The sequence below is a fragment of the Etheostoma cragini genome, chromosome 16, assembly GCF_013103735.1.
Source record: "Etheostoma cragini isolate CJK2018 chromosome 16, CSU_Ecrag_1.0, whole genome shotgun sequence".
Lineage (NCBI taxonomy): Eukaryota > Metazoa > Chordata > Actinopteri > Perciformes > Percidae > Etheostoma > Etheostoma cragini.
Window position 1 is genome coordinate 12,435,951 of NC_048422.1, and position 18,049 is coordinate 12,453,999.

The 18,049-nt window shown below is 40.0% G+C and overlaps 1 protein-coding gene across 5 annotated transcripts in view; it reads right to left on the minus strand.

The window, feature by feature from the left end:
* Positions 1-637: 637 nt before the first annotated feature.
* The window catches only part of rc3h2 (ring finger and CCCH-type domains 2), a 23,989-nt gene continuing 6,577 nt past the window's right edge, over positions 638-18,049 (minus strand). For 2 of the 5 annotated variants that reach the window (XM_034896440.1, XM_034896441.1), the window contains exons 2-20: positions 15,826-16,154; positions 15,628-15,745; positions 14,782-15,033; positions 13,581-13,756; positions 11,931-12,131; positions 11,600-11,732; positions 10,686-10,804; positions 9,162-9,274; positions 8,394-8,708; positions 7,845-8,047; positions 7,427-7,740; positions 7,187-7,333; positions 5,716-5,853; positions 4,366-4,530; positions 3,973-4,237; positions 3,106-3,190; positions 2,308-2,515; positions 1,934-2,097; positions 638-1,819 (exon numbers count right to left, since the gene is read on the minus strand). In XM_034896440.1, the coding sequence (XP_034752331.1) occupies positions 1,672-1,819; positions 1,934-2,097; positions 2,308-2,515; positions 3,106-3,190; positions 3,973-4,237; positions 4,366-4,530; positions 5,716-5,853; positions 7,187-7,333; positions 7,427-7,740; positions 7,845-8,047; positions 8,394-8,708; positions 9,162-9,274; positions 10,686-10,804; positions 11,600-11,732; positions 11,931-12,131; positions 13,581-13,756; positions 14,782-15,033; positions 15,628-15,745; positions 15,826-16,056 (3,495 nt within the window). In that variant the 5' untranslated portion in view covers positions 16,057-16,154 and the 3' untranslated portion in view covers positions 638-1,671. Of the gene's footprint in view, positions 1,820-1,933; positions 2,098-2,293; positions 2,516-3,105; positions 3,191-3,972; positions 4,238-4,365; positions 4,531-5,715; positions 5,854-7,186; positions 7,334-7,426; positions 7,741-7,844; positions 8,048-8,393; positions 8,709-9,161; positions 9,275-10,685; positions 10,805-11,599; positions 11,733-11,930; positions 12,132-13,580; positions 13,757-14,781; positions 15,034-15,627; positions 15,746-15,825; positions 16,155-18,049 lie in introns of those variants that run through there. The other 3 variants (XM_034896442.1, XM_034896443.1, XM_034896444.1) reach the window with 3 other exon arrangements.

Below are 18,049 nucleotides of genomic sequence, written 5' to 3' on the forward strand. Positions count from 1 at the left end.
GTCCCTAACTAATGTAAGCTTCAGCTTGAAACATCATGCATGAATATTGTTTACTGTACATTGTACATAAAGGTGACCCGACTGGAAAGCACAGAAAATGCCATTAGCTTACAAAAATGGGATTTCCAGTTTCTGAGTTCACATGAAAGATAACACCTCTGAAACATGACAGGATTCTGTCAGTGGGCATGGACAAAAGTCATTGTAGCGCCTAAGGTTTAGGTCTGTATAACACCAAAAAGAGAAAGGCCACTGTATTACATGTTTGGGTCCATGTTTGTGTGTGTGTATGTTTGCCTGTTTGCGCGAGAGAGAGAGAGAGAGAGAGAGAGAGAGAGACCAGTGAGATAAATGCTACAGGCACACAAAGATGAATCAATAGTTTTCAAGATTGATTAATGTAGCTCGTATAGAAATCTACTAAATTAGCTAACATCTACAGCTGGAAATACTATTTGTGTCCCACACGTGGTAATTGGTATTCTTTAGTTATGCAGTACAAGTCACCTTTAATAAAGGTAGTATGGTATGGACTGAAACATGTGTATACATATCTTTGTTTTGTTGTCATCCCTTCTCACATTGAGTGATTATTTGGCTTGCACTGATTTCAATGATCATTAACAATTCATTGCCCATTCTCAGTATTATTACATCTATCCCTTGATTTTTTGGAGAATAATTATAAAAAATGTCTTATGCAGCAATACAACAAAGGCTATGCATCAGTAGCACTGAGCTGGGGGAGGGCATTACCATGTATGGCAGCTTACGGAAACAAATGCCTTGACTTGTAAAGAGATTACACAATTTGAACAATTATTGTCAGACATTCATAAGGTTACAAAAAGTGATAAATAATCACTTTTTTGTTTGATGTACCTTTTGATAGCTAAGTGTCTCTAAACCAGTGCCTGTCTTGGAGGAAACAGACAAAAGCAAAATAGCAATTACATACAGTAAATTATATTTATAACTTCATTAAAATAAATGATTATTTACTGTAGAAAATGACTTGATGTTGTAATATTTACTATCACCGATACTGAACCTCAGTTCTGGAAGAAATGCAGAATTTGGTAAGAAATGTTGAAATTTCAGTCCCTGCTGTCAATTCACACTACGTATAACACATGCAGAATAAATAAAGGAAAACATTAATAAAGAAAAGTGGCACCTACTGTAGAGGCTTTTGCTGTGTGATGGACCATGTGAAATTATGTGAAAAAAGGCCTTTCAAACATAAGTGTGTCTTTGTCAGCCATGATGAATGCTAACTAGATGATGTTTAAACCTCATGAGTGTAATGTCATGTAAATTCAGTAACCATGTGGTGTAGATGGTGTAAGATCTCCAGTAAATCTTCTAAATGTGACCGGAGATTGAAATTTCAAACATAGACGCAAGTTCAGCATCTACTAATATATCACTAAATTCTCTGTGGCGCTATAAATTGGTGAAAATCTCCACTCAAGAGGCAGGACAATGTGTTTTCCCTTGCCCCTTACAACGTGGCGCAGCACAGATTGTTGACCCATATCTGTCAACTCTTATTTAGGCATCTAATTGACATACATAAAGGCTCAAATCAAACGTTATTCCCTTTAACCAGGATCTGGTTGTAGGCTTAGCTCTAGCTTGCCGCAGGTCATTGTCTGACTTTGTGTCCTTTTAGCTTCCATTGAGTAGCATCTCTGTCCCGGGCATTTTAGGACAAGCCCGGGTGGAAGTGTCCCCCAGTCGAGGAGGTCCAGTCCGAAGCACAAGCTTGCCAGCACCCAGACCTCCTGAGACTAACCCTCCAGGAGACAGAGACTTCCTGGAAAACAAAAAGAGAGCAAGGAAGGAAGAATGGAATGAAAGAGGGAAATCAAATTCAAAGTGGACTGAGGGAGGGTGATCTTGTGAAACACCGGTTACCATGGTAATTCACCTGAAGGCCATCTTTTTAAGCAGGTGAGAATCTATCTTTTCTGACGAAAAACCCTCTGTTTGGGGCTGCTCCTCCACAGGAGAAGAGAGGAGGGGAGAGGAGCAGGGTGGTGGCCGGAGATGGGAAGCATCCTGAGACTGTGGGGTGACCAGGTCTAAAGACTCCTGAGACGCAAAGATGATACAGAGGTATGGTGCAACTTGAATATGTTAATATTGTTATTTACAATACCGTAATATAGAAGTCTTTCACTCACAATGTTTAGACTGAAATTCAACTCTTAGCTTCAAAACAGCCCTTCAGAAATGATCCAGCAACTTGTGTTTTAACTATATGCGCCATCACTCTGGTGTGATTTACATCATTATACCAACCGGAGACTTGATGTCCTGGTGGTCTGAATCCTCCAAGTCAAGAGCGCAAAGTTCGAGCTCAATGTCTCGATCTGGGTCCGGTTCGCTCTCGGCCTGGCCCCGATCCCGGCTGTAGGCGGTCTGACAAACTTGCAGATCAGACACGATTTTCTCTCCACTGCTTATTGAGGTTCGACAGCAGTGAAGTTCTGATGCACAAAGCTGCTCACTAAAACACATACAGATGCAGAGAATTGGTCCCTTTTTTCAAGTTTAGCACATTCAAATTGTACATTTCTTGGTTTCAATATCTAATATACATACAATAAAATACATTATGTGTTAATGGTATGGTAATTGGGCATAATAGAGCACTGAGTAATAAAATCAGTTATTAAAATCGCATGTGAGCGAACTGGAAAATATTATGTTCATAAGAGACATTAGTGTTTCTTGGCTGCCTGGTGGGTTTTTAACCAACCAGCTAGCAGCACTATTTTTAGTCTGACCACAGAGAGAAAACAACTGTAGCACAATGAGATAGGAGAGAGGGTTGAGAGAGGACGAGTGAGAGCAAATGTATTATTAACAATAAGGAGTGAACTTCCATGTCTGCCCAGGGAGACGTTAGAAGATAGAAATGTAACCAACACTGGGAAATTGCCTTAATCATGCTCACATCATTTTCTGTAGCACGTTGTGAACTTTAAGATTTTATTGGTTTTCAATTTCTCCATATTTTGTGTGTTACCCCATGATTCAAAGAAGGAAAATAAGGTGAAAGAATAAAAAACAGAAGCACGTGTGAACATGTTGCACCTCTCTAGGAAACTGGAGTGGCTGGAAGAGTCTGATCCTCTGGAGCTCCACCTGTAGTCACTGTGACCTAAGTGGTGGTTGTAATCTAGAACAAAGAAATGAAAAGGTAAACAATGGCGACGTCAAAGCAACATTTAACTAATAATAATATTTAAAAAAATATATATATTTTTTGTTTTATGAATGTGTATAAGTAACAGTTTGACAAGGGCTCTACAGATATAGAACAGTTAATAGTAAACCAGCTGCATTATAGTAACAGGATGAGATATTCAACTTTAATATAGACTCAAAAATAAACAAGACAGAATTAAAAACAGAATAAAGCTAAAGTGCGCGACTGTTTTATCTTAAAGCATTACATTCAAGCAATTGCCAAATGAGTTGATACAAAGCTAATTAACACTATTAGCTCCACAAAAGTATCTCTGTATTTCTCTTAGTATGGCTATGTTTAAAAAAGAATTTGTCTTCCGGCGACATTCGCACACAGAAGCTCGGATGATGCGTTTTACATCACAGCTGAGAAAGGACAATGGCAGTGTTCCGCTTTGGAGACAAAGAGGACATGAACATTACAAGATAATTACCTCTTCTGTAGAGTCAATCATGCTTTTTTTATCGTTTGTGTTGTCCTTGATTTAACAAGATAAATGCTACTAGCAACTGCAGGGAGGAGGGGTGGGGTCGTGATCAACGAAGGTTTGCATCATATGGATGTGCAAACAGTGTTGTTATCGTTAATTAGAATTCTCCATGAGGACAACAGAAACTATTTATCTTAGCTTTAAATAAAATAAATAAATCCAAATAAAAAACATAATCGTGGTGACATAGGAATAATTAAGGGCTATTATCCCTCCTCACCTTTGAAGTTGATGGGTGTGGTGTTGGCACTGCCCTGGCAGGCTGTGGCTTGGATAGGATCGGTGGTGTGGTAGCCTGTGCGAGAAGCCCTGGATATGGCACCCCACTTGGAGATAATGGGCCCCTCACTAAAGGGAATGATCGGGTCCTCGTCTTTCAAGCGCCGGTAGTGATCCAAGGATTGCAGCCATCGCTTCCCGACACCACTACTACTGCCACCGCCTCCACCTCCGCCACCACCTCCAGCTGCATTACTGTCCGACTCCTGCATAGAAAAACATGGATGCTTTTTAAACACATTGATAAACCGCTGCAGAGATACTAAAATGAAAAATTGAATTTTTTCTTCAGATGTGTGTCTGCGCCTACTTCTTGGTGTGAAAAGAGTCTCACCGATTGCTCTGAGCAGGAGTGAGCGGAGGTGTGTGTGAGTGTTTCAGGCTCAAAGGAGCCGAGGCAGGGGCCGATGGTACCACAGGACCACGGAGAGTAGTGCGCTAAACTTTCCTCGCCTCTGAACCTGCACCCCACACACTGGCCTCCACTGCTCTCCACACGCTAAAAGGGAGAGAGACATTTAAAAAGGATGGTGAGGCACACTGCTATTTGCTCAATACATGGGGCACTAAAGGATCATTTTTGCTCTAAATTAGCCAGAGTTTTGAATGTGAGTCCGTATGGTTGTCAATGTCACATGAGAAAGCAATATTAAAGTTAAGGTGTACGTTTCCCGTGCTAATTTTCCCATTCATACTTGGATTTGGAGTTTCTACTAGAACTAGATGTGTTAATGTTAAAAAAACAAATTATTTTCTCATTCTGTCTGTTTTAATATACCTTTATCCTGTCTTTACGCTCCGTTTTAGCATCTGTCTCTTTAAGCCCCCTTGGAAAACGGAGGTTCTGATGGCTCATTTAAAGGCCCAGTTTCTGAATACGGGCTGTGTGCATTTCTCTGTGGATTTAGCGTTTTGATAATTTTACATATATGGCACCTTGGCCTGCTTTACCATCAAAACAGAGGTGGTGATCACACTTTTTGCAATACGGGGCCTTTAAAAGGGCTCATACACCTCATACCAGCCTTAGATGCCAACTAATTTGAGTTCATGCTGTCACTGCCAGTGCTGACTTGCTGCCACTTTGCTGCCATCCCCGTGGTGAGCCCTGGATATCATAAACAACAATAGCTAGTATTTTTTGCCGACGATCCTGTTTGCTTATGCTTGTTATGAAGAGGCATCAAAATTAAATTGAGATCAGTGCGCAAACACCTAAAAAGTGGTTTCTTCAATCTGTGCTCATTTCTAAAGCAGACATCTTCACGAACACATATCTGACGTGCTGTTAAACAAAGCTTTACTCTGCTAAAAGCCTGAGCCACTGCTTGTTAAAGTCTCTCCTCTCACTTTCTCTTTTTCTCTCACTCACATACACACCCACCCACACATGCACATACGCCACAATTGTGCATTGCTGTGATGTCTCCCTCCACAGTTGCTAAGCAACTATCTCCCCCTTAAAATAGCAATGTGGGACAGCTGAGGTGGAAGCTTTTCGGATAAGAACTAAATCCTACATATTTTTAAAATGGTAAAATACACAATTTATCACTCTCAGTTTCAGGTGTCTGCAGTGACACTTTTACCAAACCGGTCATCGTAGAAAGTTGTAATTGTCATGCTTAAAACGCTTTGGGTGTTCATGTGCATACATATGTTGTCTCTCTTATTTATCTTCTACCTCACTTCCAAAATCAATGGTGAAGATGGGGGAGGACTGGGAGGGCCTGTTGGCGTTGTGATGGTGGTGATGATGAGCCCACTGTTCCTGCTTCCTTCTGAACAGATCCTCGTAGCCGAGAGGCACACGGCCAAAATCCTGACAACGGAGCGTTAGACAAGACAGAATTAATGGATAATTAATATATTATTTACATCATAACATACTTAAACTTTTTATGTAATTAACAGTTTAGTGATGATGCCATTAGGTTGCTAGCACATCTGTATGAAGCCATTATTGACAACTACAAGTCAGAACCAACTCCTGCCAGCAGATACATTACTAATACAGCACTTTGAGTTTTCAATTGAATCAGATTTGTAATCAATCTTCTCCCAATCTGTTTTCAACTTTAAGTGCTCTGATTGCATTTCCTGTTTGGTGTAGATGGTGTAGTACATGGGGCAGACAGAGGAACTTTTTCTGAAGATGTTGGGGTGGAAACAATAACAAATTTTGAAAAATGTATTCCCTTTTTAATTAGAAGCTAGAGAGCTGTTTATTAAAAAAATAAAACTTATTGTAGTCGTTAGTTGTTTTGTATTAGCTTGCTGTATAATGAAAGTTTGTCTTTCCCATGATATACTGTAAATACAGGTAGTGGACACAAAAGGTACAGTATATTGAATATTTTCATTGCTGGACTATTGCACTGCAATGCATTGCAATGTACATGTGTTACTATGATAAAATATTTGCTTTCTCCTGCACAACTAAGAAAAATGTCTTGTTGTAAATGTAAAAAAATGATTACTTGTTTAAAATAAAATAAATTTACATTTAAAAAAGAAAAATATATCTTTGTTGTGCAAGACTGTGTCTTGTTATTATTAATAGTATTAACGAGCTCTATCACAGGTATTGTGGCCAGACAGCATTGTAAAATATACTGTAGAACTGCAGTAGTCGAACTGGTAATGCTATCTGATGATGTGAGAAGGAGAGAACAGAGTGGGGGAGGCAGAAACATATTTGGGTGAGAAGTGGGAAGACTACAGGGAGGTTGAAGCTACATACTGCAGCTCTGTGGCTGGCAGGGAAGGTAAAGGTGAGATGATATGTGGGTGTAAAAAGAGAAACTGAAGGAAAGGAAATAGAATGCAGCAATAAATCTTTAAAATGCAAGATAAACCAACATTGATTAAACAGATTTTTGGCAGAGAGCATTATCTTTTAATTATTGCATAGCTCAAAGTGGATTATCTCTCTTATAGTCTGGCCACCTAATAATTCATATTCACAGTTTTCTAAGGTATTATGCTCTTGAAAAAGATGCTGTGCTTGCACTGCTATGAATGTTGCAATAAACATCACTCAAACAAGTGGGAGGAGCTGTAGCTAATTAACAACCAGTTGGTACAGGTTTTGAACGACTACGTGTCTGAAGTGAGTATTCCCTGCAGCCAAGACGTTGCGTTATTTGACCTACCCTGTGTAGCCCTGTGCGGTGTTCAGCTCCGGAGCAGTAGTTGCTGTCTAGAGAGTTGAATCTCTCCCTGAGTGGAGGCTGGTAAACAGAGGAATGCAGCACCTCTGGAGGCAGAGAATTACTCCGGGCATCCTCTCTGTGGTACAGCTGTTATTAATAAAAAAATCATCATTATCAGTGTTACATGAAGTTACAGAATGATCAAATTAACAGCAATGTGATAATTATCAGAAGGCTCACCTGAGGCCTCCATACTCTCCTGCTGTCATAGAGGGGAGCATAAACACCATGAGCAGGAGCCAGAGGCCCATACTGAGGCTGACCCGGGTGGTGATGGAAGGCAGTAGGTCCCATCCGATCTCTAGGCAGGTGTGGTGGGTACCCCGAAGAAGAGGAGGAAGGTGGGTGTGATGCTTGAGGGTCACTGGGGTAGGAAGATGATGGAGGGCCAACTGAGGGTGGCAGAGAGGATTCTGGGACGTTGGTGGATCGAAGAAAGCGAGCCATGCAGGGTTTGTGAGGAGGATGAAGAGTTGATTGGTAGTAGGAACCTGGTGGAGAGGAGGAGGAGGAAAGAAGAGAAGAGAAGAGAAGAGATTTGAACTTTCCCAAGACAACAATTACATTTTTTAAAGATTTTATTGAAAAATGGACTCACAGTTTGGTTGATAATGAGGTGACTCGTATGCAGAGTGGGACTCCTGATAGTACAGCTCTGACGCCTGAGAAGGATGTGGTGCACGCAGCATGAACTGACCATGTTTGGGCATAAGAGTTCCACCATCAACCCGCCCAACTGTTGTCAAGGGAGACGATGCTGCGGAGTGGCTGACTGGAGTCCTGGGAGGTGAGATGGGCTTCCTGATGGACAGAATGACAACAAAAAGAGAAAGAATGACATAAATGAGTTGGACATACCTAAGGTCAGACCATCCCCACATCGCTTCTCTGCCAAAATCATATTCAAAATATTCAATGTCTATTTGACTAGATTCGTTCAAATGCAAATAAAACAAAACCACATGTTTTGACACATAAATAATCATTTATATCTTGTTTATTTTCTATCGCCTAACAACTTACTGCGATCTGACTTGACATCAACAGTAATGCTAAACTAGAAGTAATATTAGGCTGGTCATGGCGTTAATAGCCAACAAGAGAAGATGTACAAGCATCAGAGAATAAGTTGATGAATAGTACTCACTGCTCAGTGGACCCTGATGAGTTTCTGGTGGTTAGCCCGTTGCACCCTTTAGCATCATTGGATCCATTTGGCACCGCTCTATTCATTTCCTCCATCATGTCAGCCCCTCTGGAGATCAGTTGGGGGTGAGTCAGGCCGGGCATTCCCTCTGTCAGGGAGTCTGTGTTCTCCCCTGTGCCATCGAGCCCCTGCCCCATGCCTGCAGATACATCTGAGTGGATGCTGCCCTCCATGGTGAAGGTTTTACCCATAACCCCAGGTGCTAATGGGAATGCACAGCCTACGCTGCTGCTCTTCTTGTTTCTCAGTCTAAATCTGTAAAGAGAATAAGGGACAACTCAAATTCAGTACAATGGGGAAGGGTTATGTTTTGTTGTTCAAAGGAGAACATCTTAATAAATATGTTGTGATTTCATATCCCCACATGACCTCCTGTAAATCCTCTTGTAAATACATTCATGATTAGGTAAATAAAATCTAATTAAAAAGGGGACTTGGGGAAGGCGGTGTAGAAACACAGGAGAGCGGAGAGAAGACAAACTCTAAATGCCTTCTTTACAGGCCAGAGAAAGTGAATCTTGGGCTACTAACCCTTAATGTAATCTAGATATTTGTTTCATTTCATTCAATTTAAGATTCTTCCTCATACTCAGATACTTTAGTTAATAGTAATAGTAATGTGTTTAAAAAGTAATAGTAACTATAAATGTAAACTTTTCTATCTTGAATACAATGAGTCTTTCAGAGTATATGTGAGCATGCACTCACTTCTCCAGCTCATCCTGTGTGTGTGCAAATGTACAGTTGGTTCCTCTGGGACAGCCTCCCTGCTGACGAAGGTCTCGGCACATGCTGGTCTTGTACTTGCTGTTGGCCTGAGGCTGCAAAATGCACAGATTCAATGCACGTTAACTGTAAAATAAAAACTAATGCATACAAGACTTCAATAAATGACTAAAAGTAAAATATGGCTCTTAGTCTAAAGTTGTATGTTGTGATAGTTATCATAAAACATGGGTGATACTAAACAATGATCAGTTATAAGTGTAAAGTCCATGTCAAGATGTTAGTTAATGTTTACTCTTAACCCCTTATTAACTATATGCATGATGATTCAGTGTTGTTTTGCAGACTGTTAGAAATCATTACTGTAGATGTTGAAAGAGAAAAGTCTCAACATTTCCAGATGGATGTCAAACAAATTAATGATGTCACACGTCAAACACCACAGACAGGTGTGGACAGCACACCATGCAAATAAATACAATATCATATTTGACCTTTATAATCACCTTTGTGGTACACACAGTGTTTTTATTGTGGCTGTATTAAAAAAAGCCAAAACACAAAAACAGAAATATATATTCTGAATGAACTCATATGTAGCTTTCAGTAATCTGTGTTCGGTCCTCTGGTATATAATGTTTGTTTAAAACTTTATCGTTTGATAAGAGCTGATACTACACAGGAACGCTTCAGCCACTGTATCCTCTGACAATACCAATCAAGACAGTAGCATGATGTTTTGAGAAGGGATATTAGTGAATTCTTGAAGATGTAGTGAGTTAGTAGTACTTATCCACTTTACTTTACTTTATGTTTACGATCTTCCACATTTCCTTCAGCTACTTTGCTCCAGCTTTATTGTATTCAAGAAAAGTATTTGTTTATTTGGGCAGAAAATCTGATTTGTTATCTGAGAGTATCTACTTATAATGTACTTTTAAAAAATGAATAAGGTGCAGAACTTGTTTACATTTTGCCCTCAGTGTGTATTACATTACAGCGTTAACCAGTGACACTGGATTAGCTAATGGTATAAGGAAATATTCTTTTTGAGGTAACTCTTTCCTCACAAAGAGTATTTTGGTATGTGATGCTAGGAGTCATCCTTGTAATTTTGTAAATAAATGTAACCAAATTTAACCACCAATCAGACTGTTCGTATGTGGTGTCTTCAGACTCACAAACTCAAATTCCGATCAGACAAAGGGATTCCCCCCTGCTCAGAATCTGCCCTATGAGCAATCATCATAAGACACCAACACACACAAACAGCTGCTGTATCATTTAAAAATCTGTTCAACATTCAAAATCTCAACCAAACAGAATCAGATTTCATCATTATTGGAGCTTGTGTTGCTTTCAATCCTATATCTGTTTTTCTCTCTGTAATCATGCACTTTCTTTCTCTGCATCTCCCATGTTTCCTTCAGCTCCTCACATTTCTTGCATTGTTCTGTTGTCTATTTTAAGTAACATAACTGCTACAATCTCGTCCTATCAGTGTACCTGGGGAGCATCGTGGCTCTTCTTGCTAAAGTTCTGTATGAATTCCACTAGCCCATGAACCACCATCTTCACAGCCAGCATCACACTTTCCAGCTCTTCCCATGATGGTGCCGGGGCATCTGCACACAGATCAATAACAGAGTCTGTTAAGAAGTGATTCGTATCACTGTACAGGGTCTCATAAAGACTAAGACCTAGACAGAATGTTACATGTATCCGACATAAATTAAGATTAGACATCCTGATACCATTAAATAAAGGCAAACTCTCTAGCTGACGTACAAGGCACACACACTTTTGTCATTATATCCATTAAACAGTATGGTGCCCCCCCCCCCCCCCGTATGAATAAAGATTAAAACACTACAGTGCTTTGAGCTAAACTCTAACATTAGCATGCTAACATGCTGCTCACAATGTCAACGCTATAACATGCCTATGTTTAGTTGGTGGTTTACCATGTTCACCATGTTAGTTTAGCATGTTAGCATCCTAATGTTTGCTAAATAGCACTTAACACAAAGTACAGCTGAGGCTGATCAAAATGTAGTTTTGCAGGTATTTGCTCATTATACAAAGTAACCTACTAGACAAGTTTTACCAGAGGGGCTACATGAAAAGGGCAACATGGCAAACCATCCAATAGTTGTTTCATCACAATACAATAATTAGAAGACATTTCTGAGTGCCTTATTTTAAACTCGAACACTCTGTTTGTCATTGTATTTTTTTTAAAATAAATATTGAACACTTGTTAATTGCATTTTGGTATGTGAGTGCCACAGCGTGCCCATTTTCTTCACTTTTCAATCTCATTAATGATCTTTGTGTAACAGAACAAGCCCTTTTATTCTAAGAAGTGTGAATAATTCAGACTCATTTGCATGCATTTGAATGAATACAGTTAAACAAACCTGGGTTGTGGTCTATGTTGGCTAGTAGCTCTAGGTGTGGTCTAAGGCTGGTGAGGTTGGCTGGGTCTCCCGTCCTCTGCAAAACAATCGTCAGCTCCTGAACGCTCTTTGCAAATGACTCTGGAGACTGCAACTGGAGCAGAAGATACAAGTGAGTTTAAAAACAAGAAAGAAAGAAAAGACGCATGTATATTGTATTGTGCCTTTGTTCTCTAGAGGCTTGTTGTACACATCATGTGAACTTTTCAAACTGAATTCATCAATAATGAATGCTGAAACTTATATGGCAAGTGGAATGACAGCCTAACGGGCATATGAATCATACTGGCACCTTGTCAATAATAGACTGCATATGTGACTTGTGAACCAGGTCTCCGTACAGCAGAGAAGACCACTGCTCAGGTGAAATTCGTAGGCCCGCCTCCATGGCAATGTGGACAATCTGAGCGTCATGCTCTCTGCGGAGAGCTTCATACGTTCGAAACTCTTCTTTCAGCTGCATCAGTGAGGAGTCTTCATCACGCTTAGTCACCTGACAGACGATGGACGGAGAGAGAATAAAAAAGGGGGGGAAATGAGAGACAGGAGAGTGTGAAGAAAGACGAGGAAGAGAAGGAGGGTATGTATGGGTTGTTATCTTTTGTAAGACCTTGTCCTTGATACAGATTAAGAACTAATAAAATAATCTTTCACTTCACCCCAAAATGATACTGACTGATTGCTGTACATTTGGCATGAAACGTTTGATTCTTTTTTGGGCATTTTTAGGCCTTTATTTGACAGGACAGCTGAAGCCATGAAAGGGGAGAATGACATGCAGAAAAGGGCCGCAGGTCAGAGTCAAACCAGGGCCCGCTGCATCGTAGTGTGTATTAAATTACAGCGTTAACCAGTGACACTGGAATAGTTGATGGTTATAATGAAATATTCATTTTGAGGTGACTTATTCTTTTAAAATAAAACAGTGTTTTGGTATGGGATGCTAAGAATCCTTGTAATTTCCAAATAAATGTAACCAAATTTAACCACCAATCAGACTGTTCGTATGTGGTGTCTTCAGACTCACAAACTCAAATTCAGATCAGACAAAGGGATTCCCCCCTGCTCAGAATCTGCCCTATGAGCAATCATCATACGACACCAACACACACAAACAGCTGCTGTATCACTTACAAATCTGTTCAACATTCAAAATCCCAACCAAACAGAATCAGATTTCATCATTATTGGAGCTCTTGCTGCTGTCCATCCTTCTCTCTGTATTCATGCACTATCTTTATCTGCATCTGTCTCTGTCCTGCAAGGAGGGGGCAACAAGAGCAAATATAGACTGCTGTTACATCAGGAGCAGATAGCTGGCATTTCTGCCCTACCAGCAATGTGTGTAATCAAATAACAGGCACAGAAATACACACATGCGTGCATAGAAAATATATCCACAGATGCCTATGTCCTCGTTACAGATTTGAGTTTTATGCAATATATGATACCGGTATGGGCAAAAAGTACAGTATATACTGTATGCATAATACTTTAATGTCAGACAGGGTCATGCTTAGAGCTCAATCCACATTTTAAAAGGGGTTTTTCAAAACACACTCAAACACTTTAACTCATTTTGAGTTTATTTTGTAGAAACTATTATATGTAAACTGACAAAAATAAAAGTTTTGGAAAACTGCTGACATAAAAAGGTATTCATCTGAACCACTATCTCTGCAGTAAAGGAATATTTTGTGGTAAATGAGGATCTATTTAAATACCCTTCTTTTAATCAGGTCATTTATTATGGCTCGGGTTCTTGGGACAGCAGCAAACTCAGGTTCTTTTGTTCAGTTTGTATATTACATTTCAAAGAGCTGTGGTTAGCTTTTTTTTCATGAAGCTTTTAAGTGCAGCTTGCTCACATGTCAGTACATGTGCACATATGTATGTGTTTGATGTGTTTCTATGTGTGTATGCTCATTCATGTTGCACGTACCTTGAAACAGGAAGCCCTGTAGAGAAGCTGCACCACGTGCCCTATGCTGGTTTTGGAGGCCTGGGGGAACCGAGCCTCTAGTTTTTGGACTACGAACAACACCAACACCTTCCTGGACAAAGCTGAGCCATCCTCCAGAGCCAGTAAAACTAGCTTCAGAGCATCTTCTTGCATAGCTGTTGAGGAAGCGATGTAGGGATAAAGCAGATGGCAGGGAGAGGTGAGAATGGTGGGAGGAGGTGAGAATATAATACATATTTAAATCAACATATCAATCAAACAACCATCTTAGAACCAAGTGTCCTGAGAAAGTAATTCTGTTATCATGAAGAAAAACAGTGTCCCGGTCAGAATCTACCCAATAAGTAATCCTCACAGGACACTGGGTACCAGCACCAGCAGTCAGTTTGATGAGGCAATCTACTGTAAGCAGGCAATTTAAAATGCAAACAAATTACATTATATCATTAATTTAAATTTAATTTGTTTATTAGTCCCCTATGGGGAAATTCCAATTTACACTCTGCGTACACACATTGTTAGTAATCACACACAGGGCTAAACTACACACACACATGCTCAGGTCCTATACATGCACTAATGGAGAGATGTCAGAGTGAGTGGGCTGCAAGCTGAACTAGCGCCCTGAGCGGTTGGGTGGGGGGGGGTACGGTGCCTTGCTCAAGAGCACCTGGCAGTGCCCAGGAGGTGAAGTGGCATCTCTCCAGCCACCAATCCACACTCTGTACTTTTTGGTGCATATGGGGACTTGAACCAGTGACCCTCCGGTTCCAACCCAACTCCCTACGGACTGAGCTACTGCCACCAGCAAAGATATCCAAATCAAGCACTATAAAAATTAACAATCCTGAAATACTAGTGTGAATTATAGTCTTTGTATTTAAAGGCTATCTACACAAGAAAGAAATAAAAGCAAGATGACCCTTTTCTGTTGTCAAACCTGTCACACTGCTCTTACTTATACAGTTTACAGGCTACAAGAATTAGCATCAAGTGACACCTTTTAAATTAATTAACAGCATGCATCACCTTTAGACACACATGTAATCTGCCAAAAAATTAATTTGTTACATTCAAATGTCTTACAAATCACATGTATTGCCTTGCCTCACACATCTATGTATTGTAGCAAGATCTTCATGTCACTGAAAGGTTTATGCTGTATTACGGTCACACCCACCAGGTCCCAGGAACTGGCAGCCCCGCGCTCTCACTGCTGCCCAGAGGTTGGCAGAGAGCTGCTGGGGGTTCTGGTGTTGCAGGATGAGCTCGGTTACGGTTCGTTCCCCCAGCGACCGGCCTGCCCGCACCGCCCGCACACGGCCCTCCTCCTCCACCAGCTGGCAGTTCACCAAGGTCACCAGCTTCCTCTGCATTGGCCGGCTGAGCACGCTCGGACTCAGATTCGCCACACCTGCAAATGGTGACAGCTCTGTGGTAAAACAATGTGGAACTTCACAATTACAACATTTACTTTAGTTATGAGTCTTTCTTTTATTCATGTAATTGATTTAGTCTTAAATTTACTCTTTGTTCAAATTTATTACAACCAGCTCTGTATGTGGATTTAAAGCCTCTTCACTGAATGGATAATGTTCATCATGCTAATCTCTAATCTCCCACCAGTGGTTTGTATTTCTTAGTGAACCAGAGCATAACAAGGTGTCAATTAATATAATATAATAATTTGCCAAAACAATGAATTCTACAACAGCACTGTCACCCAGAATTGTCTGATCGAATAAATGGAAACAACTGGTCAATTTCACTGAAGTAAATCTTTCTTGTCTGGTTACACAGAGAGCTGAACAATCTCTCACTGCCACACAAATACAGCTTTCATGCATCATGAGAAGTGTGAGAAACATGAAAGCCAAGTTGCACAGGCAGCTTAACTGCAGCCCACGCACATTTAGTATGAAGGGTTTCATTCTCTTTCACAGATGTCCACAAGTCTGAAACTCTAAAGTGTACCATTTAACACACTAAATCAGGCATACATAACTGCACGCATACACAAACAAACCTTTTGCTCCGCTGATAGGTTTTAGGTACAGAGCCAGTTCTTCCACGCACACCTTGCACACCTCGTAGTTCTCAACTTCTGGTGCACTGCTCAGGCTCACGAGCTGCACATCTGGGACCTGAGACACACATGTCATGAGCACACACAAGACATAATACACCCAAGGAATGTTTTGACAATAACTTCCTCTCAACTCACCTGAGCACCAACCAGCTGCAGCAGGGCACAGTTGACTGGCAGCAGGTCGATATCGGTGCTGATTGGCGTCTGATCAAAGGGGCAGGCCTTGCGGTGCAGTTTGTGTAGGCAGGTCTTACACACAGTGTGGGAGCAGCCCAGGCTGATGGGCTGATGGCCGCTGCTGTCAAACTCATTGTAGCAGATGGGACAGGACAGAAACTCTGTCCACTGGGCCGCCTGCACTGGCATCCTGACACCACACCACCGAGGGAGGCGTCGCTGAGCTCAGGGGGAATGCATGTCAACGAGCCCCGACAACAGCTCCGGCTCGCCAGTGCCGACAATAACTGTGAGGAATAGGACATAAAGTTATGCAGCAGTGATTTTGTAAAGACACATGTTGACAAATTACTGTAAAAATGTAGAGCTAGACTAGTATGTATATATAACCAATTTGTTGATAATAAAAACCACTTTGAACACAATTTTGAAAAGCTGATTCTGACAGTTTACTACTCCGTTAATCGACAAATTGATTCAGCACTAACCTGTCCTAATAGAAAGCTTTAAATAATCCAACACATGCCACGACTCAACATATTAAGAATCATTACAGTGTGCTTGTCATTCCAATAATATAACTTAACTTGTAGCTACTCTAAAAACAAAAAGCATTACACTATGGAATTTGCAAAAAGTAACATATCAAATTTAAATAATGGGAGGAAAATAGGAGAATGTGAAACCTCCACAATTACAACTTATGTTGTAATGATTGTTTTATGGGGCCCATTAGAATGCATTATGTTCATGTGCACTCTGTTTGTATTTAAATTCAGCTACTTGCCATAAAAGATTTGTCACCTGCCACCATAGCTGTAAATATCAGCAATACTTTTTCTATGATGTGTTATTAAGTAGACAAAAACTGTAGGATCTACATTAGAAATATAAAATTCATACAAACATATGTAGATAGTAAGTGGTAGGGACTTTGTAAAAGCTAAAAGACAATGAAATAATAATTAATATAAAAAATAATGGCAAATAAATGAGTAGCAAACACATCATTAGCATTGCGCTGAGCTAAATATACAGGCAATCTTCAGCCTCTCTCGCCATAAAATTCATACAATTAGTTAATATGATGTAGGCAATATGTAGGCAAGCACTCTCCCTCTCCTAAAATAACAAATTGCAATATTACATTAAAAGGCATTCTGTGAAAATAATGTGTACAGTATAAAGTCCAGGTCTATATTTCTCTCATCTCATTTCCAACTTGGATGGGACACTAGTTAAACAAGATCACACAATAAAAATAAAAGTTTGTAGAAAAACAAAATCTATTTTATAACACTTAATTAAATTACAGTAAACCAAATATTTGAGAGTTGTTTTCTTTTCTAGAATGCATAAAGTAATAGATTACTCATAGGGACTCACATATTACAATAGTGGTAAAGACAATTATAGGCCAAAGTTTTATTTATGTCAATTGTTCCCAAACATCTTTTATTTTGGTGAGTAGTTTGCAAAACTGTGTAGACCTGGGCAAAATGCCACACGGTTGGACAGACAAGCTGAAATGAAGATACACAGCACTTCTTTATAGAGCTTATTTAGAGTAGCATCAAAGCGTAAACATCCATGGAAGAAGAAGATGCTAATGAGGTGGGGAAAAAAACAATAATGAGTATAAAAAAGGATCCACTGAACGAACAAATACATAGACAGATATAAGATCTAAATTGGCTCCCTTCATGCTTTACTGAGATTGTAAACCTTCTCAATTCTTGTCACTTTTACTCAAATATCCCACTTTGTACGTTTTTGAAAACATTTAATACCAGCGAAGGTCGTTATTCTTACAAACAGCGCTGTACAATACAATTTGTTTCTACTTTTCATGACCTCCTGTATGCTATTTGATGCATCATCAAATTAACCAAAAGGAAAACCTTTCATAAAATGCACACAAAAATAAATAAACATCCTTTTGACTCCATAATGCTAAGTGTTTTACACGCAGCGTGCAGACAGCCAACAACCTGTTGCTTTTAGAGTCTGTTTCATCTGTTCAAACTGCTCACGAAAATAACAGCTGGTGTCCACACAGAACAGGTTAAACGGGAAACAAATCTGTTCAAATAGATTTAGAGATACAGTGAAATAACACACACACCCACACTGAGACACACATAGTTAGAGTATAAAGGAGATTATTGTCCTAGGACAAAGG